The sequence below is a fragment of the Carcharodon carcharias genome, chromosome 4 (assembly GCF_017639515.1).
Source record: "Carcharodon carcharias isolate sCarCar2 chromosome 4, sCarCar2.pri, whole genome shotgun sequence".
Classification (NCBI taxonomy): domain Eukaryota; kingdom Metazoa; phylum Chordata; class Chondrichthyes; order Lamniformes; family Lamnidae; genus Carcharodon; species Carcharodon carcharias.
Genome location: NC_054470.1, coordinates 133,611,301 through 133,637,913, shown reverse-complemented (window position 1 = coordinate 133,637,913; position 26,613 = coordinate 133,611,301). Strand labels below are relative to the sequence as shown.

Below are 26,613 nucleotides of genomic sequence, written 5' to 3'. Positions count from 1 at the left end.
CTCAGATTCAGGCTTCAGATGTTGGTTACCAGAGTAAACAAAGAGTAGGCAAAGCTCCTCTGCTATTCCAATTGCCACCAAACTTGGAGCTCGCATGAAAAATACAAGTGAGTATTCTTATGAAGAATATGGATAAGTCTCATATGTTATGCTGGTGTAGAATCTTAAACTAAATGTTATAGTGTGTTGACAATATTTTGAAATACGGATTGTGAAGAAAATGATGATTAGGAACTTTCATGGGATGTGAAACTCTAAACAGTAAGACACTGGGTTGTGTCTCAAGGACATTTGATTATAATTTTTAAAATGTTCTAAGCATATATATTTTCATAATTGAATAATAAAGTGCAGAAGGAGGCCATTTGGGCCATCGTGCCTGTGCCAACTCATTGTAGAGCTATGCAATTAGTCCCACTCTCCTGCTCCTTCCCCGTAGCCCTTCATTTTTACTCTTTCAATATTTATCCAATTTCCTTTGAAAGTCACTATTAAATCTGCTTCCACTATCCTTTCCGGATCAGGAATCTGTAGATAGCCAGTAAAGCCCGTCTCCTTGCTAATATTTATCTCTCTCGATCTAAAGCAGATTATTTGTTTATTATCACATCGCTGTTTGTGGGACCTTGCTGTGCACAAATTGGCTGCATAACTACAGCGATTACTCTTCAAAAATACATAATCAGCTGAAGTTTTTTGGGACCTCCTGAGGTCATCAAAGGCACTATCTAAAGTTATTTATTTATTATGCAAATTCTTTATTTCTTCTTCTTTCAATCTTGCTCAAGAAACAATCATACATGTGGTCCACAACCAATTCACTAATTATGAACTTCTGTTTTCCAAGGAATAGATGGCCTCCTCATTCCTCCAACAAAATGCAACATCCCACAATTACCTATATTCAAATTCATTAGCTATTTCCACCCCATTCTGCAAATTTGTTAATATTTTTGAAGGTTGCAGGTATAAGTATAGACAGATTATCAAGCACTCCATGGAACACAGTAGTTCCTTTCCTGCTAGAGCCTTGGAGAAGAATACGGATAAGCAGATGGATGGGGCAGTAATTGGCTGGGTTGGATTTGTGCTGCTTCTTGTGTACAGGACATACCTGGGCAATTTTCCACATTGCCCGGTAGCTACCAGAGTTGTAGCTGTACTGGAACAGCTTGATTGCGTGCAGTTAGTTCCGGAGCACAAGTCTTCAGTACTATTGTCAGGGCCTATAGCTTTCGCAGTACTCAGCTGTTTCTTGAAATCACGTGGAATGAATTGAATTGGCTGAAGACTGGCACTTGTGATGCTGGGGACCTACTGTGGAGGCCGAGATGGACCATCCACTTGGCACTTCTGGTTGAAGATTGTCACAAATGCTTCAGCTTTATCTTTTGCACTGATCTGCTGAGCTCCCTCATCATTGAGGATGGAGATTTTTGTGGAGCCTCCTCCTCCAGTTAGTTGTTTAATTGTCCACCACCATTCACGACTGGATGTGGCAGAACTGCAGGGCTCAGATCTGATCCGTTGGTTGTTGGATCACTTGTCTATTGCATGCTGCTTCTGCTGGTTAGCATGCAAATAATCCTGTGTTGTACCTTCACCAGGTTGACACCTCATTTTTAGGTGCTGGTGCTGCTCCTGGCATGCCCTCCTGCAATCTTCATTGAACCAGAGTTGATCCCCCAGCTTGATAGTAATGACAGAATGGGGGAGATTCTGGGCCATGAGGTTACAGATTGTGGTTGAATACAATTCTGCTGCTGCTGATGGCCCACAGTGCCTCATGGATGCTCAGTCCTGATTTGCTAGATCTGTTCGAAATCTATCTCATTTAGCATGGTGGTAGTGCTACACAACACGATGGAGCGTTTCCTCAATGTGAAGTTGGGACTTTGTCTCAAGAAGGACTGTGCAGTGGTCAATCCTACCAATACTGTCATAGACAGATGCATCTGCGGCAGGCAGAATGAGGCCAATTATGTTTTTCCCTCTTGTTGGCTCCCTCACCACCTGCCACAGGCCCAGTCTAGCAGCTATGTCATTTAAGCTTTTAGACTGGGTGATGCTACCGAGCCACTCTTTGTGGTCATTGAAGTCCCCCACCTAGGGTACATTCCGTGCTCTTGCCATCCTCAGTGTTTCCTCTGAGTAGTATTCAACATGGAGGAGCACCAATTCATCAGCTGAGGGGAGAACAGTAGATGGTAACCAGCAGGAGTTTTCTTTGTCCATGTTTAACATGATGCCAAGAGACTTCATGGGTGGCTGGACTCGATGTTGAGAACTCCCAGGGCAACTCCCTCCCAACTGTATACCACCGTGCCACCACCTCTGCTGGGTCTGTCCTGCTGGTGGGACAGGACGTACCCAGGGATGGTGATGGTGGTGTCTGGGACATTATCTATAAGGTATGATTCCATGAGGATGACTGTCAGGCTATTGTTTGACTAGTCTGTGAGACAGCTCTCCTAATTTTGGCACAGCCCCCAGATGTTAATAAGGAGGACTTTGCAGCGATGACAGGGCTGAGTTTGCCATTGTTTCCGGTGCCTAGGTCGATCCACCCGGTTTCATTCCTTTTAGGCTTTGCAATGGTTGGATACAACTGAATGGCTTGCTAGACCATATGAGTCAACCACATTGCTATGGGTCTGGAGTCACATGTAGGCCAGACCAGGGAAGGACAGCAGATTTCCTTCCCTAAAGTGAATTAGTGAGCCAGAAAGGTTTTTACGACAATTGGCAATGGCTTTGTAGTCATCAATAGACTAGCTTTTAATTCCAGACTTATTAATTGAATTTAACTTCCTCCAACGCTGTGGTGGGATTTGAACATGCGTCCCCAGAACATGAGCTGGGGCTTCTGGATTACCACTATGCCACCACCACCTTTTTCTTTTCTTTTCTCCGGGGTTTCTGTGAATCTTATTCTGAAGTTACAATAAGTGATCAAGGGAATCATCACAGAAATTCAACATAAGAACATAAGAAATAGGAGCAGGAATAGGCTATTCAGCCCTTAGCCTGCCCCGCCATTCAATAGGATCATGGCTGATCTCCCCGAGGCCTCAACTCTCTTTTGTGGCAGCTCCTCATAGCCCTCAACTCCCCGATATTTCAAAAATCTATCTATCTCCTCTTTAAATACTTTCAGCGATCTAGTCGCTACAACTCTCTGGGATAGAGAATTCCAGACATTCACTGCCCTCTAAGAAGAAAGTCTTTCGCACCTCAGTTTTAAATGAGTGTCCCATTATTCTGTAACTATGTCCCCTAGTTCAAGATTCCCCCACTAGTGGAAACATCTTCTCAACATCTACTCTGTCAAGCCCCCTCAGAATCTTGGAAAAACTCAGCAGGTCTGGCAGCATCAGCGGAGAAGAAAAGAGTTGACGTTTCGAGTCCTCATGACCCTTCGACAGAACTCAGTTCTGTCGAAGGGTCATGAGGACTCGAAACGTCAACTCTTTTCTTCTCCGCCGATGCTGCCAGACCTGCTGAGTTTTTCCAGGTAATTCTGTTTTTGTTTTTGTTTTGGATTTCCAGCATCCGCAGTTTTTTTGTTTTTACCCCTCAGGATCTTGTACGTTTCAATAAGATCACCCCTCATTCTTCTAAACTCTATTGAATAAAGGCCTAACCTGTTTAGCCATTCTTGATAAGTCAACCCCTTCACCCCAGAAATCAGCCCAGTGCTCTAATTTTACCATCACCTTTGAATTTGTTCTTTGGGCATGTATTTTTTTAACTGAAAATATACATAAAAAGGCCGCCTAGATTTTTCTGTACCTAAGTAGCCACCATAGTTAATTTGTCTTTTATGCTATTTTCAATCAAATTACAATTTCTCTTGCATGTCACATAATCATTTTTTCTGACATTTGCTGAATATTTACAGAATTTCTAGATGGTCTTCAGAAGCTGATGGGTGTGTCATCATGCAGGCTATTAAATCCTATAACTGTGTACGATGTGGCAATGACTTTGCCAGTCAAACAGCCCTAAAACATCACTTTCAAGCAAAACATATCGGGAAAGTATACTGTGATAAGTGTGGGATTGAAGTATTGCGGGAAAAACTGAAGGAGCATGAACAAGTATGTATCCAGAAGCATTCTTTATGAATTATCATCCAGTTTACAGTGGAACTCCACAAGGGAAGATTAAAAGAGAAAAATTAATTTCCTGCATTTCATCAACATAGATCATTGAGTGAGAAAGCGTGTCATTTTTCAAGGTTGTGAGGCCTGTGCATAGGTTTTTTTTGGAATAGTGACACCACTATTTTAACATTAAATATCTCAGCTGTCCTTCTACATTGGACTGATAATACTGTGGAAAATATTGCTAAAATTGGAAACAGCTGTTTTTTTTTCAGTTCAGTACTTTCTTATGCTATAAACCTATTGCCCTAAAAATCTCTGGGTTCCAGCTTTTGTTGGGTAAGCACAGCAGTGTAGAGTCCCTACCTACCTTAGTACCTAACTGGAACTGGATCATTTATATATCTGTCTCTAGTGTTAGGACAATGGTAGCGCTCTCGCCTCTGAGTGATGGGGTTATGGGTTCGGGTGCCACTCCAAGAGACTTGAGCATAATGCCCTAGGCCAATGCGCCAGTGGAGCACTGAAGTAAGCTGTTGAAGGTATTATCTTTCAGATGAGACATTAAACCAAGGCCCTGCCTGTTCTCTGAGGTGGATGTAAATGATTCAATGGTAATATTTCAAAGGAGAGCAGAGGACTTCTGCTGGCATCCTGGCCAATATTTATATCTCAGTCAAAAACATTATCTGGTCATCATCAGATTGCTGTTGTGGGAGTTTTCTGTGTGTAAATTGGGTGTCGTGTTTCTGACACGACAACAGTGATTACATCTCAAAAGCACTTAATTAGCTGTACAATGCTTTGGAGGCATTCAATGAAGTCCCTCATAAGAGACTATTAGTTAAAATTGAATCTTATGGAACTGAAGGCAAATTATTGACCTGGTTACAAAACTGACTGACTGCAGGAGGCAGAGTGATATCAATATGCTGGTATTCTAATTGGCAGGATGTTATTCATGGTCTCCCACAGGAATTTATTTTTGGGCCACAACTATTCACCTTATTAATTAACAACCTGGATGATGAGGTAGATAGTCACATATTCAGGTTTGCCAATGACACAAGCAACATTGTAAGCAGTGTAGATGGAAGCATAAAATTATAAAGAGTTGTTAATAGATTGTTAAATGGATTTCAATGTAGGCAAATCTGAGGTCATCCACTTCAGACCAGAGTATTTTGGAGATGGTAAATAGCTAGAAACGTTGGAGGTACAAAGAGACTTGGGGATCCATGTTCATGGTCTATTAAAATTTCAGGGATAGGTACAAAAAATGCTGGCCTTTATACCTAGAGGAGTATAATCCAAGGGAGTAGAAATTATGTTTCACTGTGCAAAGCCTTAGTCAGACCACACCTGAATTACTGTGTTCAGTTTTGGGCACGACACCTAAGAAGGATTTATCACCCACAGGGAGAGTGCAGCATACATATACCAGAATGAACCCTGGATTCCAGGTTAAGTTACGAGGAACAATTTCACAAACTGGGATTGTATTCCTGGAATTTAGGAGATTAAGCCATGATTTGACTGATGTTTCAAAATAGTAAGGGGAAATAATAAAGTAGATGGAGAGAAACTATTTCTGCTGGTTAGCCAGTTAGGACAATGGTAATAGCCTAACAGTTAAAAGCAGGCCTTTCAGGAATGAAATTAGGAAACACTTTTACACATAAAGGGTGTTAGTAGTTTGGACCTCTCTTCCGCAAGCAGCAGTTGATGCTATGTCAATTAATAACATTAATTCTGAGATTGATAGATTTTTGTAAATCAGAGATAGTACTGGATATGGGACAAAGGCAGGTATATGAAGTTTAGTCACAGATCAGCCAAGATTTCAATGAATGGCAGAACATGTTCGAGGGGCTAAATGGCCTACTCCGGTTAGGCAATAAAAATAGCCTTGAAAGGACTGGCAAAAAAAACCCATCTATTTTTGTAAGTGTTACTTATGCAAAATGTGAGCATTTTGTTAAGATATTTTTGCAACATCGTCATGGAAATATAATGATCTCAATAAAATTCGGCAAAATAATTGGTAACATGTTTTGTAATGTACACAGTAGTATTGTTCATTGCTGTACAATATCACAACCAGTAAGTAAGCTTATTGCTAACTTTTTATTTTGTTTAGTACATTGATTGCTGAAAGTTATATTTTTAAAGTATATATAGCAAATATATTGTCCCCATCTGTAGACTGTGCATTACAAAGGTAAATACAATATGTCATGTGAGCATCTGTACTGGGATGAGCCATTGCAACGAGAGGACAAGTTTGTGGCATCAGAAAAGAGTGTGTCTTGCCGGATGTGTGGTAGGGTGTTTGGAACCATCCACTGCAGGGAGCAACATGAGAGGCAAGAGCATCATTATACAGCCAGCCAAAGAGGTAAACTACATCCTAAAAATCTCCTTATTCAAAGATGGTTGCTGTGTGCCAGCTTAGACCTTTTGGGGTGGCTAAACTAACATGAAATGTTTCTGTCTTCAAGGTAGTTCTAACTGTTAGACCTAGTTTTTCCTTGTGCTTACCATCTATTTTTGAGTGGATTTAGCGAAACTGGAAGAAGCTGTAGTGCTGATAGTCCATAGGCAACTGGTGGCATTATGAATCCCTCAATATCTTACAAGTAACTAGTAGTAATCATATTAGCCACTTATATTCACCCTGTAACAACAGCCTAAATCATCCCTATATGACACAAAGTGCAATCAGGCTCCAAATTGATGCCACCTTTAACAAGCCCCATTGCTCTTCCCAGCTCAACGGACTCTGGTTTAGACAGTTATGTGAAGGTGTCAACTCTAAACTGAGAGCCTCAGTCCATGCCCTTAAGTACTTGGACTTTGCATGTCAATAGAGGCACGAAGGAAATGCAAAATGGTAAATAGTAATTTCTGTTTATCTAATTGGATGAGTTACTCTATAAAGATGTTTTGTGAAGGTTTTTGTTGGTGGCTTTTATGGTTGAATGTTGGCCAAGAGGACATTGTGATGGGAACTGTGAAATGGGCGTGACAGTGATGAGTGGTGCATCCATGTTGTGATGGGGAAGCTGTTGAAATGAAGGCAGAGCTCCACAGTTTGCTTGTGCATAGTTCCATCCACTTACACAGGGTCCAGGATATACAGTTTCTTGCACCAAAAAATGGCTGGCCTCTCCTTTGAAGCTACAGCAGCCAATGAAATGCTGCCCCATATTTTCCCCTGTCTCCCATCCATCAGAAAGCTCCCCTCATCGAGGGAATGTCACTGAGAACCTTTCAAAACATTACAGTTAAACTGGTCCAAGAGAATGACATTGAGGTCTGAGCAATGTCATATCAGTGAGCAAGAGTGCTGTCTTGTCACATTTCTGGCAAGAATTCCTGACCACCTCATGGGCAAAAGTTTAGGCCCTTATCTTCTTACGATTTACAAATGTCATTTAGTTTCCTTCGGCATCTCTTACTTTTTTTGTAACGAATATGACTGCACATCTGTTTGGGATTTGCAAAAAAAGCCATTATTTAAAAAGAAAAAATTTCATTAAGATCAAGACATTTGAAAAATAACCATTGAAGCTACTGGAAATGGAAAAGTGGAAGGCTGAATTCTCCATCAAATTGAGTGCTGCAAGAATAGATTTTTATTCAAATTTGAAAGCTCAATGAAAAAAGGAAATTTCATGTTGTTAAATATTAGAAATCCTGGAACTCGCTTCCTAATAGCTGTGAGTGTACCTACACCACATGGTCTGCAGTGGTTCAGGAAGGCAGCTCATCACCACCTTCTCAAGGGCAAGTAGGGATGGGCAATAAATGCTGGCCCAGCCAGGGACGCTCACGTCCTGTAGTATGAACTTTTAAAAATTCTGGAGATAAGTAAGAATTTTCAATTAACCAACTACTTACATAGCTTTCATTTCCCAATTGTGTGTGTTCTTCTAAAAAAAATTGACATTTTTGACTACATTTTTATAGCAAGAATGTCAACAGCATTCTCCCCAGACTGTGTATTGGACCTCAGACACCCACAGCTATTACAAAAATTTATGGAAACATACCTTCGACCAGAAATGGGATTTGTGAGATTGGCTTGTGCTGGAGAAGTAGAGAAACTTATTGACTTAATTAAAGAGTGCTGCCCCACATCTGTGACCCGACTTATTAAGGTAATGGGTTCTATCTTTACAAATGTTTTGTAAATTTTTTAATGGAAATAATATATGTTGCTTTCTGTGGACCAATTGGTTTATTTTACTTTTAAAAGATTTGGTTGGCCAATTTTAACAGACTTTTCAGTTGAAGATTGGAAGAGTTATGCTCAGCCATTCCCAGAATTTACTCATGTAATGTTTTGCGTAAAGGCAAATTCGCATACCAAATGGGACCTACTATACACCAACTCATCTATACCATTAGTGGTCCTAATTTCTTAATGTGTGCTAGGTGAAAAAATATGGTGAGGTTGGATATCATAACAGTTGAAACATATTGATGTGCAATTTAAAGAAGTTAAGGTAATAATTACCTTTACAGCTGGACTGAATTCTTTCACTGGGGAAAATTTTCTCCCCATTGTGGGGAGGGGGGTGGGTGGGTGGGTGGGTGGGTTGGATGGGAGCGGGCGAATTAGCCAGGCAGCCTTTTGATTTTTTAGCAAACCTCATCCACGGGCGGGATGAGGTTTCCACAATTAAATAAAAAGTAAATATAAATGTTTGGGCAGAATTTTTATTCTGTTTATGTTATTGTGAGTCCCATGTCCATATATTTTTTTCAGATTTTTAAAATCTTTATTTTTGATTTTAAAATTGTTCAGCTCCCTGCCTTCAGGGAGCTTTCAGAGTGTGCTCCCCTGCACATGTGCTCGCACTCCTTCGCGGAATTATTACCTTCACTTCTTTAAATTGCATGTCAATACTCCTTCGCGTTTCAAAGTTTGTAGGTGATGCAAGATTTGGAACTATTGTGAACTGTGTGCAGGATAATGATAGACTTTAAGGGGATAGAGAGAGGCTGGTGGAATAAACAGATACGTGGCAGAAGATTTTTTTTCCCATTCATATGCTGGATGTAGGCATCACTGGCTAGGCCAGCATTTATTGAGAAGGTGATTTCAGAGGGCACTTAAGAGTCAACCACATTGCTGTGGATCTGGACTCACATGTAGGCCAGACCAGGTAAGGAAAGCAGATTTCCTTCCCTAAAGAACATTAGTGAACCAGATGGGTTTTTACAACAATCGACAATGGTTTCATGGTCATCATTTGGCTCTTAATTCCAGATTTTTAATGGATTCAAATTCCGCCATCTGACATGGCGGGAATGGAACCCTGGTCCCCAGAGCATTACCCTGCGTCTCTGGATTACTAGTGTGAAGTGTGAAGTGATACATTTTGGTCTGAAGAACGAGAAGAGGTGACATAAAATAAAGGAAATGCAGGAGCAGAGGGTCCTGGGTGTATATGTGCATAAATTGTTGAAGGTGGCACGGCAGTTTGAGAAAGCACTTAATAAATTAAACTGAATCCTGTGTTTTATACAGAGGGGCACAGAGTACAAAAGCAAGTAATTATCAACCTTCATAAAACACTGGCTCAATGGGAAGGATGTGAGGTTTTCCACAAGGATGCAGAAAATATTTACAAGAATGTTTCTGAGGCTGAGAGACTTCGGTTATGTGAATAGATTGGTGAAGCTGGGGCTGTCCTCCTTGGAGAAGAGAAGGTTGAGAGGAGACTTGCTAGTCGTGTTCAAAATCTTGAGGAACCTGGATAGTGTAAATGGGGAGACACTGTTCCCATTGGCAGGAGGTCGAGAACCCTAAGGCGATTAACATGAGGACCAGAAGCAACATGAGGAAAAATCTCTTTATGCAAAACACGGTTTAGATCTGGAATGCACTGCCTGCAAGTGTGGTGGAGACAGATTCAATTGTGGTTTTCAAAAGGGAACTGGATAGTTATCTGAAGAGAAAAGATTTTACAGGGAAAAGATGGACGAGTGGGACTAGCTGAGCTGCTGTTGCAGAGAACTGACACAGACACAATGTGCTGAATGGCCTCCTGTGTTGTAACCATTCTGTGATTCTAGTATAGATACATTTAGGGAACTTGATTTACACCCGAAGAAGAAGGAAACTGAAGGTTATCCTGATAGTGTGATCAAGAAGGGTGGGAGGAGGCTTGTGTGGGACATAAACACCAACATACATGAGGTGGGCCAAATGGCCTGTTTCTGTGTTGTAAATTCCATGTAAAGCTGCCAGCAGGGAATACAAACACTGCACCATGTCTTACATACTCAGGCCGTCACAGCCAAGAAATTAACATGAATCACTCTCTCTCCCCACCCCACAGACTCTCTCTCACCTCCCCACACTCTCTCTCCACCCCCACATTCTTTCTCCCTCCCCATACTCTCTCTCCCCCACCCTGTCACTCTCTACCTTCCCCCACCGCCTCAGTCTCTCTCTTCCTCCATTCCTTCACTCTCTCTCACCCACTCCCCAACATTTTCTCTCCCCTAACCCCCTCACACTCTCTCTTCCCCATTCCCTCAAGAACTCTATTCCGCATTCCTTATCACTCTTCTTCCCCCATCCCCTCACATAAACTCCAGTCACTCACTTACTCAGACTCCAGTGAGCACCACTTGCCTCACCTGGGCCCTGCACCACTGCTCCGCCTGTCTCACCTGGGCCCCACTCCACCTGTCTCACCTGGGCCCTGCACCACTGCTCCGCCTGTCTCACCTGGGCCCCACTCCACCTGTCTCACCTGGGCCCTGCACCACTGCTCCGCCTGTCTCACCTGGGTCCCACTCCACCTGTCTCACCTGGGCCCTGCACCACTGCTCCACCTGTCTCACCTGGTCCTCGCTCCACCTGTCTCACTTGGGCCCTGCACCATCGCTCCGCCTGTCTCACCTGGGCCCCGCTCCGCCCGTCTCATCTGGGCCCTGCACCACCGCTCCGCCTGTCTCACCTGGGCCCTGCTCGACCGCTCCGCCAGTCTCACCTGGGCCCCACAACGCAGCTCTGGCTTCCTCACCTGAGCAGGCTGCCTCGCTTAGGCCCTGTACCACCACTCCAGATGCCCCACCTGGGCCATGTCAGTCCAGCTGCCTCGCCTGGGGTTCGCACTGTGACTTGGGCTGCCTCGCCTGGGCCCTGCATCATCGTTCCAGCTGTCTTGCACTCCAGGCCCTGAAATCTACCTTCAATACTTTGCTTCCCACTTTTTGCCGTTCGTCCAATCCCAGGCTGGTTTCTCTCTGATTTGCTGCTGATAAACTCACTAATAAACCTGTCAGCAGAAAATGCAGGGAGGAACCAGCCTGTGATTGTATCTGTAGCTTTACAGCATTTTACATATATCAGTCACTTCAATATCCAGGTTTGACGGGCCACAATAAGTTTACATGTCCGCTTGAAGGCGAAGGTGCTGGAGTGGCATTCCGTTGTACTCCGGCCACACACTGTCCTCCTGGGAGTTTCCTGCTGTGACTGAGTAATGAATAGAGCAGTTGCTTCAGGCGTTTGGCGTCAGGCATGTGAATGAAATGTCGCACCCAGCAAAGGTGATTTTGAGTGATTAGCGCCTTGATGCTGGGCGTGTTGGCTTTTTGCTATATGGCGGGAAGCACCCCTGGTTTGCTGTAGATATGCCTGCTGGATAGAGGTTGTAACAACATGGATTCTCCAAATCATACTATTGACCTCTGGAAAACTGTAACTTAGTGGGCTTTCTGAACCACATGATGGGGTTTTGGGAAACCTGAAGGGTTATAGCTGAATTCTGGAAAGCAACTTCATGAAAAACCAATGGCAATCCTCACAGAAAAGCACCAGATGACCTGGAACGCTAACTTCATATTTAGATAATTTAGTTTAGTAAGTTACAGAAATTGCAAAACATTGAAGACAGCCCTATGGCTGCACTTGTGATTAAAGTGCTTTTAAAGTCAAAAGTTAAAAACATGGACAGATTTACTGCTCCCATCAGAATTTGCAAAATTTAATAATGCAGAATTTCTGACATATACGTTTTCAGAATTAGTTGGCAGATTGAAAGTGATTCGATGATCTACTTAAACCTTCTTAACTGGCATTGGGCTTCAAATTTTGAAATAAGTTCACAGAAGAAAGTTATGATCCATAAAGGACTCTCTTTTGCCCCCAAGTCAATCAGAAAGTGGAAATCAATAACGCCACTTCACCAATTCTGATAAGGCAGAGTCAACGTACTCAATTAACAGCAGCAGGCCGGTGTCAGTAAGTTGGTTAGAGATTCCTCATAGAGTGAGGCACTCCAATAATGTAAGACCCTAGCTGAAAGGTCTTTTTAATTCATTCATGGGATGCGGGCATCACTGGCTGGGCCAGCATTTATTGTCCATTCCTAATTGCCCTTGAGAGGTGGTGGTGAGCTGCCTTCTTGTAGGTACATCCACAGTGCTGTTAGGGAGGGAGTTCCAGGATTTTGACCCAGTGACAGTGGAGGAACGGCAATGTATTTCCAAGTCAGGATGGTGGGTGACTTGGAGGGTAACTTCCAGGTGGTGGTGTTCCCATGTGTCTGCTGATCTTGTCCTTCTAGATGATTGCAGTCATAAGTTTGGAAGGTGCTGTCTAAGGGGCCATGCTGAGTTTCTGCAGTGCTTCATGTAACGGGTACACACTGCTGCTATTGTGCATCGCTGGTAGAGGGAGTGAATGTTTGTGGATGGGGTGCCAATCCAGTGGGCTGCTTTGTCCTGGGTGGCGTCAAGCTATTGAGTGTTGCTGGAGCTGCACTCACCCAGGTAAATGGACAGTATTCCATCACACTTCTGACTTGTGCCTTGCAGATGGTGGGCAGGCTTTGGGGAGTCAAGAGGTGAGTCACTCGCCACAGGATTCCTAGCCTCTGATCTGCTCTTGTAGCCATAGTATTTATATGGCAAGTCCAGTTCAGTTTAGGTTAGGTTAGGGCAATTAGAAATGGGCGATAGTTAGATTCTCTCTTGTTGGAGATGGTCATTGCCTAGCACTGGTGTGGTGTTAATGTTACTTGCCATTTGTCAGCCCAAGCCTGGAAATTGTCCAGGTCTTGCTGTATTTGGACACGGGCTGCTTCAGTATCTGGGAAGTCATGCTGAGCATCATGCAATCATCAGAGAATATTCCACTTCTGACTTATGGTGGACAGAAGGTCATTGATGTAGCAGTTGAAGATGGTTGGGCCTAGGACACTACCCTGAGAAACTTCTGTAGTGATGTCTAGGATTGACCTCCAACAACCACAACCAACTTGCATTGTGCTAGGTATGATTCCAACCAGCAGAGAGTTTCCCCCCTGATTTCCATGAATTTCAGTTTTGCTAGGGCTTCTTGATGCCACACTTGGTCAAATGCTGCCTTAATATCAAAGGCAGTCACTCTCACCTCACGTCTAGAGTTCAGATCTTTTGTCCATGTTTGAACCAAGGCAGGAATGAGGTCAGGAGCTGAGTGGCCTTGGCAGAACCCAAACTGGGCATCAATGAGCAGGTTATTGCTAAGCTAGTGCCGCTTGATAGCACTGTTGATGACCCCTTCCATTACTTTAGTGATGATCAAGAGTGGACTGATGGGGTGGTAATTGGCTGTGTGGGATTTGTCCTGCTTTTTGTGTACAGGACATACCTGGGCAATTTTCCACTTTGCTGGATAGATGTCAGTGTTGTAGCTGTACTGGAACAGCTTGCCTAGGGGCACAGCAAGATCTGGAGCACAAGTCTTCAGTATTATTGTCGGATTATGGTCAGGACTCATAGCCTTTGCAGTATCCAATGCATTCATCCATTTCTTGATATCACATGAAGCAAATTGAATTGGCTGAAGACTGGCATTTGTGATGCTGGGGAGGCCGGGATGGATCATTCTTCGGCTTTTCAGGCTGAAGATTGTTGCAAATGCTTCAATCTTATCTTTTGCACAGATGTGCTGGGCTTTTCTATTATTGAGGATGGGGATATTAGTGGAGCCTCCTCCTCCAGTGAATTGTTTAATTGTCTACCAGCATTCATGACTGGATGTGTCAGGGCTGCAGAGCTTAGAGCTGATCCGTTGGTTGTGAAATCGCTTAACTCTGTCTATCACTTGCTGCTTATGCTGTTTGGCATGCAAGTAGTCCTGTGTTGTAGCTTCACCAGGTTGACATCTCATTTTTAGGTATGCCTGGTGCTGCTCCTGGCATGTCCTCCTGCACTCTTCATTGAACCAGGGTTGATCCCCCAGCTTGATGGTAATGGTAGAGTGGGGGATAATGCCAGGCCATGAAGTTACAGATTGTGTTTGAGCACAATCCTGCTGCTGCTGATGGCCCACAGCACGTCAGGGTTGCCCAGTCTTGAGTTGCTAGATCTGTTCAAAATCTATTCCACTTAGCACAGTGGTGGTGCCACACAACATACAAAACATGATGGAGGGTATCCTTAATATGAAGACAAGACTTTGTCTCCACAACAACGGTGCAGTGGTCACTCCTACCGATACTGTCATGGACAGATGCACCTGTAGCAGGCAGGTTGGTGAGGATGAGGTCAAGTATGTTTTTCCCTCTTGTTGGTTCCCTCACCATCTGCTGCAGAGCCAGTTTAACAGCTATGTCCTTTAGAACTCGGCCAGCTCGCTGTGGAGTGGTGTTACCGAGCCACTCCTGGTGATGGATATTGAAGTTACCTCCCCCCACCCACCACTATAAGAACACCCTTTGCCCATGCCACCCTCAGTGCATCCTCCAAGTGGTGTTCAGCATGGAAGAGTATGGTTTCATCAGCTGAGTTGGTGGGGGGCGGTACGTGGTAATCAGCAGGACCTTTCCTTGGCCATGTTTGACTTGATGACATGAAACTTCATGAGGTCTGGAGTTGATGGTGATGACTCCCAGGGCAACTCCCTCCGGACTGTATACCACTGTGCCGCCACCTCTACTGGGTCGTCCTGCCATTGGGACGGGACATAGGCAGGAATGGTGATGAATGTATTTGCTACATTGTCCGTAAGGTATGTTAGTCTGTGAGTCAGCTCCCCCAATTTTGGCCCTAGCCCGCATTAGTGAAGGGGACTTTGCAGGGTTGACAGGGCTGAGATTGCTGTTGTCATTTCCAGTGCCTAGATTGATGCTGGGTGGCCCATCCAGTTTCATTCCTTTTTTAGTGGTATGACATCTGTGTGGCTTGCTAGGCCATTTCAGGGTCAACCACATTACTATGAGTCTGGAGTCACATGTAGGCCAAAACACGTAAGGACAATAGATTTCCTTCCCTAAAGGGACATTAGTGAACTAGATGGGTTTTTAACAACAGTCGGCATTGTTTTCATGGTCATCACTAGACTCCAGATTATTATTGAATTCAAATTCTACCATCTGCCATGGTGGGATTCGAACATGCGTCCCAAGAACATTACCCTGGGTCTCTGGATTACTAGTCCAGTGACAATACCACGACACTGCTTCAAGTGCCAAAGCCTAGTTATCAATGTGAATTCAAGTCAAAAAGGCCAATATTAATAGATGAATTTGTAGTTACGACTAATACATATTGAGTTTTGTGTCAGGAACAATTTAAGTGCTCTGTTGATTTATCACCTTTACCTAAATTCTAACAACTTTTTAAGTCAAGATTTGTAAATTATTAGTCTTATAAAATAAATAATTAATGCTACCTGTGAAATATCCCTAATATTTTTTTGCAAATTATTTAAATGGCTACGGTGAGTGTGCAGCAAGGCCTTTGCTTCAAGTCCCAGTGCAGCGATTTGAGCACATGATCTCACTCAGCTGGTATATCTGTGCAATGCTGAAGAAGTGCTGTACTACTGGAGGTGCATCTTTCAGATGAGATGTTAAACTGAGGCCCTGTCTGTCCTCTTAGGTGGACATAACGATCCCACGGATTGTTAGAAAGTTCTCCTGGACAATATTTATATCGCAATGAGGACTAGAAGTAGATAATCTAGTCTCGTATTTAATTGCTGGTTGTGGGAGTTTGTTGTGTGAAAATTGGCTGTCCTATTTCCAGCCTGATAACAGTGACTATACTTCAAATGTGCTCCTTTGGCTGTAAAGCATTTTGCAACCTCCTGAGGTTGTGAAAGGTGCTATATAAATGCAAGTCTTTCTGTCCTGCACTGTAATTTTTGTAATATATCTTCACAGGGTGGCTCTTATTTCAAAGGGACAGACACCAGAGATTGGTCTGATATTGATGTTGTGATATTCAGCTCCTCATTTTTGAGCCTTGATGACTGCAAGGAGAAGATATCATCCATGTTGTGTGGCCTGGAGAATAATTTGAAATTATCTGTAATGACCAACAGGTGAGACAAAGGAATGTTGATTAAAAATTAAAGAGTTAATGCTGGAAATTTGAAATACAAATAGAAAATTATGAGTAATGCTAAACAGATTTGCGTTTTTGTGTCAGAAAGGTAAGTTAATGTTTCAGGTGGGAGCCTTCATCAGTCTGATCAGTTAACCTCGATTTCTCTTTCTGCTGCTAATTTATATATCTCCAGTATTCTCTATTTCTGATAGTATTGTGCTTTGTAGGGTATCCTCGCGATCCCTGTTACTATTTCGTCACTATTTGCAGCTGATAGCCGGGTTTGTGGTGGCTTCTTAGAAATTAGGCCTACCCTCTGTGAGCAGTATCTATGATCCATCTTCAGCTCTGTGGGCCTCAGTTGAGATCTGATACAATGAGGTTCTAAGAGTAGAATATTGGCACTCTAGAGGAGTGAATCAGGTGATTTGACAGATATGCGGGAGATCTACAACACCAACTGCTCCTTTTGCTATTGAAGCAGCCCATGCTAGTCTACAGCCTAAAATACAGCAGAGACTAATTTTAAGGTGGCATCCTTCTACTGTGATTGGACAGTTTCTGTTGTTGACCTCTTTTCAAGTCCCAAAGAAGAGTTCCCTTCTGTCCACCTTTTGTACCAAAAGATTTTCTACAGAAGGTAATGAAAATTGACTTTCCAATCAAAAGGAAAATTTACCTCACTCTGAGGCAATCTCTTGCAAGCTTCTTCCCAAATCTTTTCACTGGGGATGTATACCCTTTCCCTATTACCACACCTGAGAACACGGGTTATGTTCATTCTGCACGATGTTAAAAGTTGTGTTAATTCCGGCTGTGTTGTGAATGCATTGTGGGATATAGTAAGGCACAGCACTATCAGTGCTTAATGGTGCATATATATGATCCAAATTGTTTGTCATTTTAGGATATTGATGGAAAAGAAGGCTTCACTTTCTCTTCGATTTCAGTTCAAGTGTTTCAAAGACTTACATATTCACCACTTTGATGTAATGCTCTGCCATGATTTATTAGGACCCATTCCATCCCAAGGTTTGCATTTTATTTTCCACTATGTTATTTAGATCTGTTTGTTTTCATATTTTTTGCAAACTTAAAGAATATTCCTTGTTTTCTTTCATATTATGGCTTTCAAACCCAGAATTTTGGGAAATATTTTACTCTTTGTAGCAAATTAATTAATAATACCTGAGTTGGGTAGATAGTGGTTATTTTACTGGTTAACATTTCGGAGGCCTGGACTAATGATCAGGAAACCTGAGTTCAAATCTAATCACAGCAGATGGGAATTTAAATTCAATTAGTTATATAAATCTGGAATTTTTAAGAAAAGTTTGGTCTCAATAAAGGTGAACATGAAACTACCAAATTGTTGTAAAAATTCGATTGGTCCATTAAAATCCTTTAGGGAAGGAAATCTGCCATCCTTACTCGTTCTGGCTCTAGACCAAAGCAATGTTGTTGACTCTTAACTGCTCTCTGTAATGGCCTAGCAAGCACTCAGTTATATCAATTCACTGTGACAAAGTGTAATAAGAATAAAACTGGTCAGGCTTTCCGGCATCTACCTAGGCAACAACAATGACATTCAACTCCAGACTTCATTGCAGTCTTAGTCTAAACATAAACCAAAGAGCTAAATTCCAGAGGTGAGGTGACAGTGGCTGCCTTTTGCAGTTTTCTGCTGCCCGATCTGCTCTGAAACTATGATCATAGTGCTCACAACACAATAGAGTATGATCTCCCTGTGAAGATGGGATTTCATGTCCACAAGGCCTGTGCGCTGATTACACTTATTGATACTATCATGGGCAGATGTATCTATGACAGACAGATTGGTGAGGATGAAGTCAAATAGGTTTTTAACTCATGTTGTTCTCTCACCACTTCTGCAGGCCCAGTGTGGCAACTTATGTCCTTCAGGTTTTGTCCAGCTATGTATGTAGTGGTGCTACCGAGCCACTGGTGATGAATGTTGATGTCCCCCACCCAGAGTACTTTCTGTGCCCTTCCTATCCTTAGTGCTTTTTCCAAGTGGTGTTCAACATGAAGGAGCACTGATTCTCCACAGCAGGATGTTTCTTTGCCCATGTTTGACCTGATGCCATGAGACTTAATGGGGTCTGGCGACAATGATGAGAATTCTCAGGGCTACTCCTTCCCACTCTATACCTCTATGCTGCCATCTCTGGTGGGTTTGTCCTGCCGGTGGGATAGGACATACCCAGGAATGGTAATGGAGGAGACCGGGATGTTGGTTGGAAAGTATGGGCTGAATTTTACGTCCTGTGGGTGGGCATGTGCCCGACCCAATTGGGCATAAAATCGCAAGAGATGACATCGAGCGAGCGTCCCGACATCATCACGCACTCGCGTGATATTTCGGTCGGCGGGCACATACAAAAGCCGGAAGCGCACCTGCCAACAATTAAGAGGGCAATTAAACCCATTAACGGCACGATTGCCTCTGATTTTTCATGGCCCATCCAACTGAATGGTTGGTGGACGGGTGAATTGGCCAGGGAGCCTTTGCATTTCTCATCAAACCTCATCCAAGGATGGGATGAAATTCCCGTAATGAAATAAAATTAAAATAAATATCTGTGGACAGCATTTTTATCAGCTTTATTTTCATTTTCAGGTGATTGATTATGATGCATAGACAATTTTCTGCAGCTTTTTAAACCTTTATTTTAGCATTTTCAGGTCTGTAGCTCCGTGAGGCAGCTGCCTGCCTTCAGGGAGCTTTCTCGCAGTGCTCACCCGCACCCGTGCCCACAGAAACTTCATCACCCATCCCCACCCCAGCAGTGCTTAGCTTTTCAGTGCGTGTTTCACACTGGCTGGCCGTTAATTGGCCAGCTAGTGTGAAATCGCGGTGGGGCCAATCGCGTTCGGGTGACCATTTGCCGACCGCTCCTGTTCGCACACACCCGCCAAAGGTAAAATTCAGGCCTATGTTTCTGTCAATGTGCCTATGTCACAGACAGCTTGCATGGCTCTCCGAATTTTCCAAGTCCCCAAATGATATTGAGGAAGATTTTCTGGTGTCAACTGGTGTACCTTTGTCATGTCTGGTGTCATGGTTGTCCATCCAGTTTTATTCCTATAGGCTTTTTGCAGCAGTAGCTGCAAGTGAGTAGCTTCCAGGGCCATTTCGGGGGCAGTTAAGAGTCAACCATTTGGTAAGGATGGCAGATTTCCTTCCCAATGGACATTAGTGAACCAGATGGATTTTTATGACAATGCAATAGTTTCATGGTCACCATTCCTGAGACTAGTTTTTTTTTCAGGATTTATTTAATAAACTGAATTGAAGTTCCCTAACTGCCATATTGGGAGTTGAACTCATATCTCCAGATCATTAGTGCTGAACTCTGGCTTACTAATCTAGCAACATTACCAGTATGCATATATACATGTTTTTGAAAGATCCCGTGGCATTATTTATAAGAGGGTTGGGATTTCATACAGTATTCTGTCCAGCACTTTTATCTCAAGTGGCAGCCCAAAAGTACATGAACTGCTTATTTCCCCGCTGTCTGTGGGAAGTTGTGTGAAAAGTAACAGCTCTGTTTGCCTCAGCATTAAAAACAATTTCTGCATAAAAGAGTAGATCATTGTGCAGCTCTTTGAGATGTTTCTATTTGTTGATAAGGCGCTATATAACTACAATTGTTAGTTTGCTGATTTTGTTTTTAACACAATGTCCTCTTTAAGTGAGATTTTTTTATTGTACAGATGTTAAAAGGAACTTATACCGACAATTATATAATTGTGGGGATGATGTAAAAATCCAGCTTTATTCAATCTCTCTGCTGCAGTATCAAGTGGATTTTGTGAAGGCATCTATTGTTGGTGTAAAGGATCTGATTCGTCTGGTTAAACATTGGTTTAGGACCTCACTCGCTCAGCCCACTGAGGCCAATAGGTTTGCATTTATTTGTACTAGATTGTTTTTGTTTATATTGTAATTATTAATAAAAATATTGTAATATTGGTGTGCAGTGGTGTTTCAATGATGAGATCTTGACACTTGTATATTTAAACATGAGCTGTTTATTGTTAACCTTTAACTATTTATAGATCCCAGGTTACTGTCATGCATGGTGCTGTTACCTCCATGTAGGCTGATTCCAGAGTGTCTTTTCTAGACCATTCACTCAGTCTATTACCATGTGACTCTATACATCAAACCATGAGCAGTGCTATTCTCCAGTCTCATGTTAACTCTTGTTCTGCTGAGCACCTTTACATTAGAATGGCACGCAAGCACATCATACAACATTCCTCTTTCTTCACCAAAGAAAACTTTCCTTTCCAATGGAGTGTAACTATTTGTAATGCAATATTTACTTGCTATTCCTGCTCCTCCCTCTCAAGTCTCTGACTTTATAAATTCAGATGGTCTTGAGGCTTGTCATTTCTTCCACATCTTGGTCTGTCATGTTTGGAAAAATGTTATTAGTACTCTGTGTTTCTGTTACTTAGCTATCTCCATTGATTCGCTTTTTGTGCTCCTTCGAGTTGCATATCTCTTTATTAATAAATTGTCTGCTTTTCTCAGACACTGTGGATTTGTTCTATTCCTTCCACAGGGAAAGCTACACTCCATTCGTTCCTAAAGTAAACTCGAATTTTCTTTTTTCTGTGGTGTCTGTCATCTTCTTGCTGAATGTATACGTTTTGCAAATGGAACCTTCATTTCCACTTGTTTCACACTTTCAGACAAACATTTGTTTGTTTTTTTTTATTTTCAAACCATTTTGCAAGCTTATAAATATTTTCATTCAGCTCAGCTTTTTTTTCTTCTAGGGCCTTGCACTTCAGAGTTGGATTTCTGGTTTCTGATCTTAGTTCTGTCTTTTTTTTTCTGTCTGCAGCAGAACATTGTCCTTGTCTTTCATTTTGGTTTCACTGTTAGCCAGGTCCGTCTCTAGGGCAGTTTTAACTTGTTTCAGTTCTGTAATTGTGCTACTCATGGCTTCATTATCCACTCGCTGTTTGGGAAGTTCGACAGTTTTTCCTTTCAATGCTCCTCTTTTCCATTCAAATGCTTCTTCAGCTCTTCAGCCTGTTTCCTGTAGCTTTCAGCCTACTCCTGGATATAGAACATTGTTGAATCTTCTCTGCCAACTGCTTCATCAGTTTGTTCAGAATGACATTAAATTCATTTTCCTTCCTTTTGTAATTTTCCAGAGGAATAAACTTTTACCTAAGAGATTCTTGTGACATGTGTAGGTTTTCCTTTTCTTTGCAAAGCCTGGTTACTTCATCTTGTGCTTTTCTGTAATTCTGCATCATCTCCTCGAGTTTCTTCTGCCGTGCCTCCATTCTATTGTTTAAGAAAGTCTTTGTTGCTTCATGTTGCTGAATGGACATTGCAATCCTTTTGCATTTGACCTTGAAGGACAATCAACTGTTCTTTCAACTATTTATTTTCTTGTTGACCTCTTGCCAACTCACTCTGGGCTTCAGTGCCTCATTTTGTTGCCACTCATAGTTCCAGCACAGCTCTTTCTGAAGTAATAATCAATGTTCTTTGAAACCCCTCATATTTTTCCATGACTACATATTGATTCTTCAAGGAGTCTTTCAGGGTCGCAACTTCTTTTCATGGCTTTTCTGCCTGCTGTTTTGCCTGGCTGTACATCTGGTTAAGTTTTCCCAACTCCTGCTTTGATTTGCCAACTGTGGAATTAATAGTCGTTATCCCCTCCTGGTATTTTTGTGTCATCTCTGAAATTTGTTTGTTCAGATCTCGAACAGCTTGGTTCATTGAAGACTTCAGTTTATAGTGTGTTTTCAGATGTATGCTCTGAGCTTGAATCTTGCACCTCAAGTCTTCCAGTTCAGCTCTGATGCAGACATCTTCTTGCAGAACAGCTTCATTTACTTTTTGCATGTCTTGTTTCTTTTGAGTTATTTCAGATAGCTTTGCTTTATGCACAGTCATCTGCTCACTCTGCACTACCATCTGTGTCCTTCACTCTGGGGTCATTTGGCTCCCTCTCTCTAGAGTTCTCTGTTACCCTCACTCTTGAGGCTTTTGTTGTCCTTGCTCTGGGGTCTTTTGTTGTCTTCTCTCTGAAGTCTTTTGTTGCCCTCTCTCTAGGGTCCCTTGTTGCCCTTGGCAGAATTGTGCCCTCTTGGGGGTTTCTTTCAATTTTCTGTCCATGGCTGTTTTCTTGTAGTTACTGCTTTAAATTGCATTGCCTCTTTAGGACTATGAGCGCAGTAACTTTTTTTTATGCTCAGGCTGTTGGCAGCTGTCAGCTTTCTTTGTTGTCAGTTTCCCGTACTTTTGTGCTTTTGGCAGGTTCTCCAGCAATTGGCCACCTCATTTTTAAAAAACTTTTAAAATTTGAAAACTTTTTCTTTTTTTTTTAAGGTTACTGCAGTGATTTATTTTCTTTCTTTCAAACTCTGCAGGTTCTGTTTATTTGAATGCTTTGGGAATTTCAGCAGGCTCAATGTCTGATCGGGGCCATTTTTTTAACTTGAAGGGACAGCATTTCTTTTTGGCCTAGTTGCCACTTTTAAAAAAATCTTCAGAACAGCAGCAATTCTTTGATTTTCTTAAACTCTGCAGGCTTCTTCTTTTGTTCCTACTGTGCACTGCAGTCTTCTCTATTTAACCCTACCAGCCTTTCTAACTTTTTTTTTTACTGCAGCCATCTTTGAGCTGCCGTATGGATGCTGAGCCCTTGAGATCACTACCTATTCTTAAATGTAAGTACAGCTAACATTTTTGTATTTTTGCTCACCACCTTGTGAACTGTATCACTCAGGTTCTTGTAATTTTCTGTAATGAACTTCTCACCCTCATTGAGGGTGATTCCTCATGTCCAAGTCTGTAGTGAAGCTTCATTCATTTTTCCTTCAAGTTTTCTTCTTGGGTGCATCTCTCTCTAGCTTGGCTTCAGCTGCTTTTAGTGTTTCATAACTTGGGATGCTGTCCTGGGTTCATGCATTTAGCTGCCACCTTTCATATCACCATGGATCATCATGTTGGAATATGGTACCATCTTTGATGTGATAGCTTGTAGTAGTTCCCATCACTGCCAGCCATGTTGTAATATGCTGATAGCATTGATATCCCACTGATGCCAACCATTTTGTATTATTGGTGTGCAGTGGTGTCTCAATGTTGCGACCTTGAGACTTATATATTTAAACATGAACCGTTTATTGTTAACTTTTAATTATTTGCAGATCCCAGGTTGCTGTCATGCATGGTGCCTCCATGCAAGCTGGTTCCAGTGTATTATTTCTAGACTGATCTCTCAGTCTACTACCATGTGACTCTATACACCATACTGCGGGTAGTGCTATTCTTGAGTTCCTATTATCCCCTGCTCTGCTGAGCACTCTTACATTACAATGGCATGCAGGCACATCACACACCAAGTATATTGTGACCATTTAGCTTTAGAAAATTGATATCAACTTGGAAATGTAACTGGTTTAAAAAGATACAATCATCATTGCAAATAATGTGAATGCTGATTGTGCTAAGCCAGAATCCTCTCCATACCATATTAGCAGAGGCATTAATGTACTAAAAATAAATGATTAAGGTGATCATTTATTTAAAGAACTTGCGTTTATACACAACAAAATCTTACATTTATATAGCACCTTCAACATAGAGAAACATCCACATGTACTTCACAGGAGTGTTTTCAAACAAAAATTGCCACTGAGTGTTATGACCGATGCAATTGGTAAAGCAGAATTAAAATTCCCAGAGGGAAACTTTAAACAACTGTCATTACCGATACTTTTATGTGTTGTGTTTGAGATGCGACTCTAAACTCCGGAATCAGACCATCAGTTCTCGAGGCTTTACAGTAAACTAAGTGAAACATTTTATTAATTTACACTGGTCAAATATATGTTCACATGGCGACAAGCTACTACTATCATAACTTTTAGCAAATTCCCAAACTAATATCCATTAAGGCAACAACAACCCATCGACTTAACCAAACATCAGACAAAGCATTTTCAGCTTACAAATTCAAAATTAGGTCCAACTGTGGAGCCAGTTGGAGGCTTGCAGCTACCTTATGACCTCACACTGCCTCTGCTCTGCACACCAGAAAACTACTGAAGTTATACTTACCACCACTGATTGAATTCAAGTTCTCATTGTCTCACCAGCCTCTTTGAACTTTATCTTTTAACAATAAAACCCCTTTCATAGTACCAATTTTATTAGTAATATAAACATATGGCTTGGTATCTGCCAGATAGGCATCAAGTTTTCACCCCACTTCTTGAATGCTCTATTCAAAAAATGCAAATGCATGCCATCTCACTTACATGTCAAAACTAGTACATAGCAAAGCACCCAGACTAATTGGCTTTAATCCAATTAAGACATACCCACAGATTAAACCACTATTTTAAAAGAAAAATATTTTCCAAAATATTATATACGTTAATAGCTTCATGACACTGAGCTATACAGTGATGTTAGTGCAGATGATCAAAAGATTGGTGTAATAGGTAGGTTATAAAGTGCATCCTAAAGGAAGAAAGACAGGAGGTGAGGCTTAAAGAGGGAATTTCAGAGCTTGGGCCTTGGTAGCTGAAGGCATGATTTCTATTGGTGGAGCCATTTAAATTGGGAATGCTCAAGAGGCCAAAATTAGAGGAGCGTGGATATATTGGAGGTGGGCGATGTTACAGGTGTGGAAATAAGTAGACTTAATGATGGCATGGATATGTCGTTTTTATATATACATCTATCTACATTTATTTCTACACATATATAAGATATCTGGCTGGACAATACCTTTAACTCAAAGGTTTCATAACCAATGAAACACTTTTGAAGGTTATTCATTGTTGTAATGTAGAGAAGTTGCAGAAAGAGCAATGTGATATGAAAAAATTAAGCATCTCCACAATAACATCACCAATACACCATGGTTAAGTTCCTGGTAGTTCAGTACTCTTGAAGTTCTAGCGTTACTGTTTTACATCTCATATATCACAGAAATTAAATACGAAGTGATCAGTTACAATCTGAGGCAAGAAAAAGCTGTTTAATAAATTATTCCAATCATTTAATTAGAGGAAACTTATTTGAGGTAATGTAATAGGGAGAAATATAACTTAATTATCACATCCAGGCATGAAGATGATTTGCACTGTTTCCAGTACAAATATACTCCACTGAGCCTTGAAACATGCCTGGAAGATATTAAAGATGCAAGGTTCTATTTACGCCTTAGTCCACTTTCCGTTAACTGTAGGAGTTGGATGTAGAGTTGATGGAGGTGGGATGAAGTAAAATTACAGAGGGCTTTGCACTCAGAAGCAGAGAGATAGTGGAGACCAGTAAGGATAGGGTGAACAAGCCCTAGTGCAGGTCAGGATGTGGGCAGTAGAATCCTGGTCAAATTGGTACTTACATAGAGAACAGTTCAGGAGGCCACTAAGAAGTCTCGATTGAGATTCAAGTAATCACTGGGGAGGTGAAATATGAATGAAGTTGGGCAGTGTTATGGAGGTGGAAGTAACCTGTCTTGGCAATAGATAGGTAATCTGATTTTAAACTCATCCCAACACCAAGTAGCACACTAAGGTTATGTGTTCTCTACTTCAGTTTGAATGAGAAATTAAATAAGGGAATAGAGTCAGGAATAAGATCATATGTATTTTTTGACAGCAGCAAAATAAGATGACTTCAGTTTTCTGAATATTCAGCAGGAGGAAATTCTGATTTTCTATATTTGATGTCAAACAACACTGACGATTGTGAGATCATGGGTAGTGGTGGAAATGTAGAGCTGGGAGTCATCAGCATGCATTTTGAAACTAAGCCCATATCTGCTTTTTCAGTGGACAGCATATAAGTGAGGAAAAGGATGTCCAAAGGATGGAAACTTTGGATATTTTAGAAATTACTGTGCAGGGGTGGGAGGACAAGCTGTTGTTAGAGACATGCTGCTCTGTTGGTTCATGTAGGAGCGGAACCAGTTGAAAACAGTGCCCCAAAAGTACATTGGAAATGAGAGATCATGGGGTAGGAAGGAGTCATCAACTGTGATGTACTTTGTGGAGAAGCTTAAGAAGACAGTGTGGGAAAGCACATGATGGCTGTAGCAACAAAGGGCACTGTCAGTAAGGCTGCCTTGACATGTATCAC

At 41.9% G+C, this 26,613-nt stretch overlaps 1 protein-coding gene across 1 annotated transcript; it reads left to right on the top strand.

Moving 5' to 3' along the window:
- Positions 1 to 26,561, top strand: LOC121276788 (2'-5'-oligoadenylate synthase 2-like). Its single transcript, XM_041185334.1, has 8 exons — positions 1 to 107; positions 3,902 to 4,100; positions 6,312 to 6,504; positions 8,079 to 8,269; positions 16,286 to 16,446; positions 17,359 to 17,483; positions 20,193 to 20,332; positions 26,433 to 26,561. Exons 2-8 carry the CDS (start codon positions 3,942 to 3,944, stop codon positions 26,559 to 26,561), a joined length of 1,098 nt encoding a protein of 365 aa, XP_041041268.1. The 5' UTR covers positions 1 to 107; positions 3,902 to 3,941.
- The last annotated feature ends 52 nt before the right edge of the window (positions 26,562 to 26,613 follow it).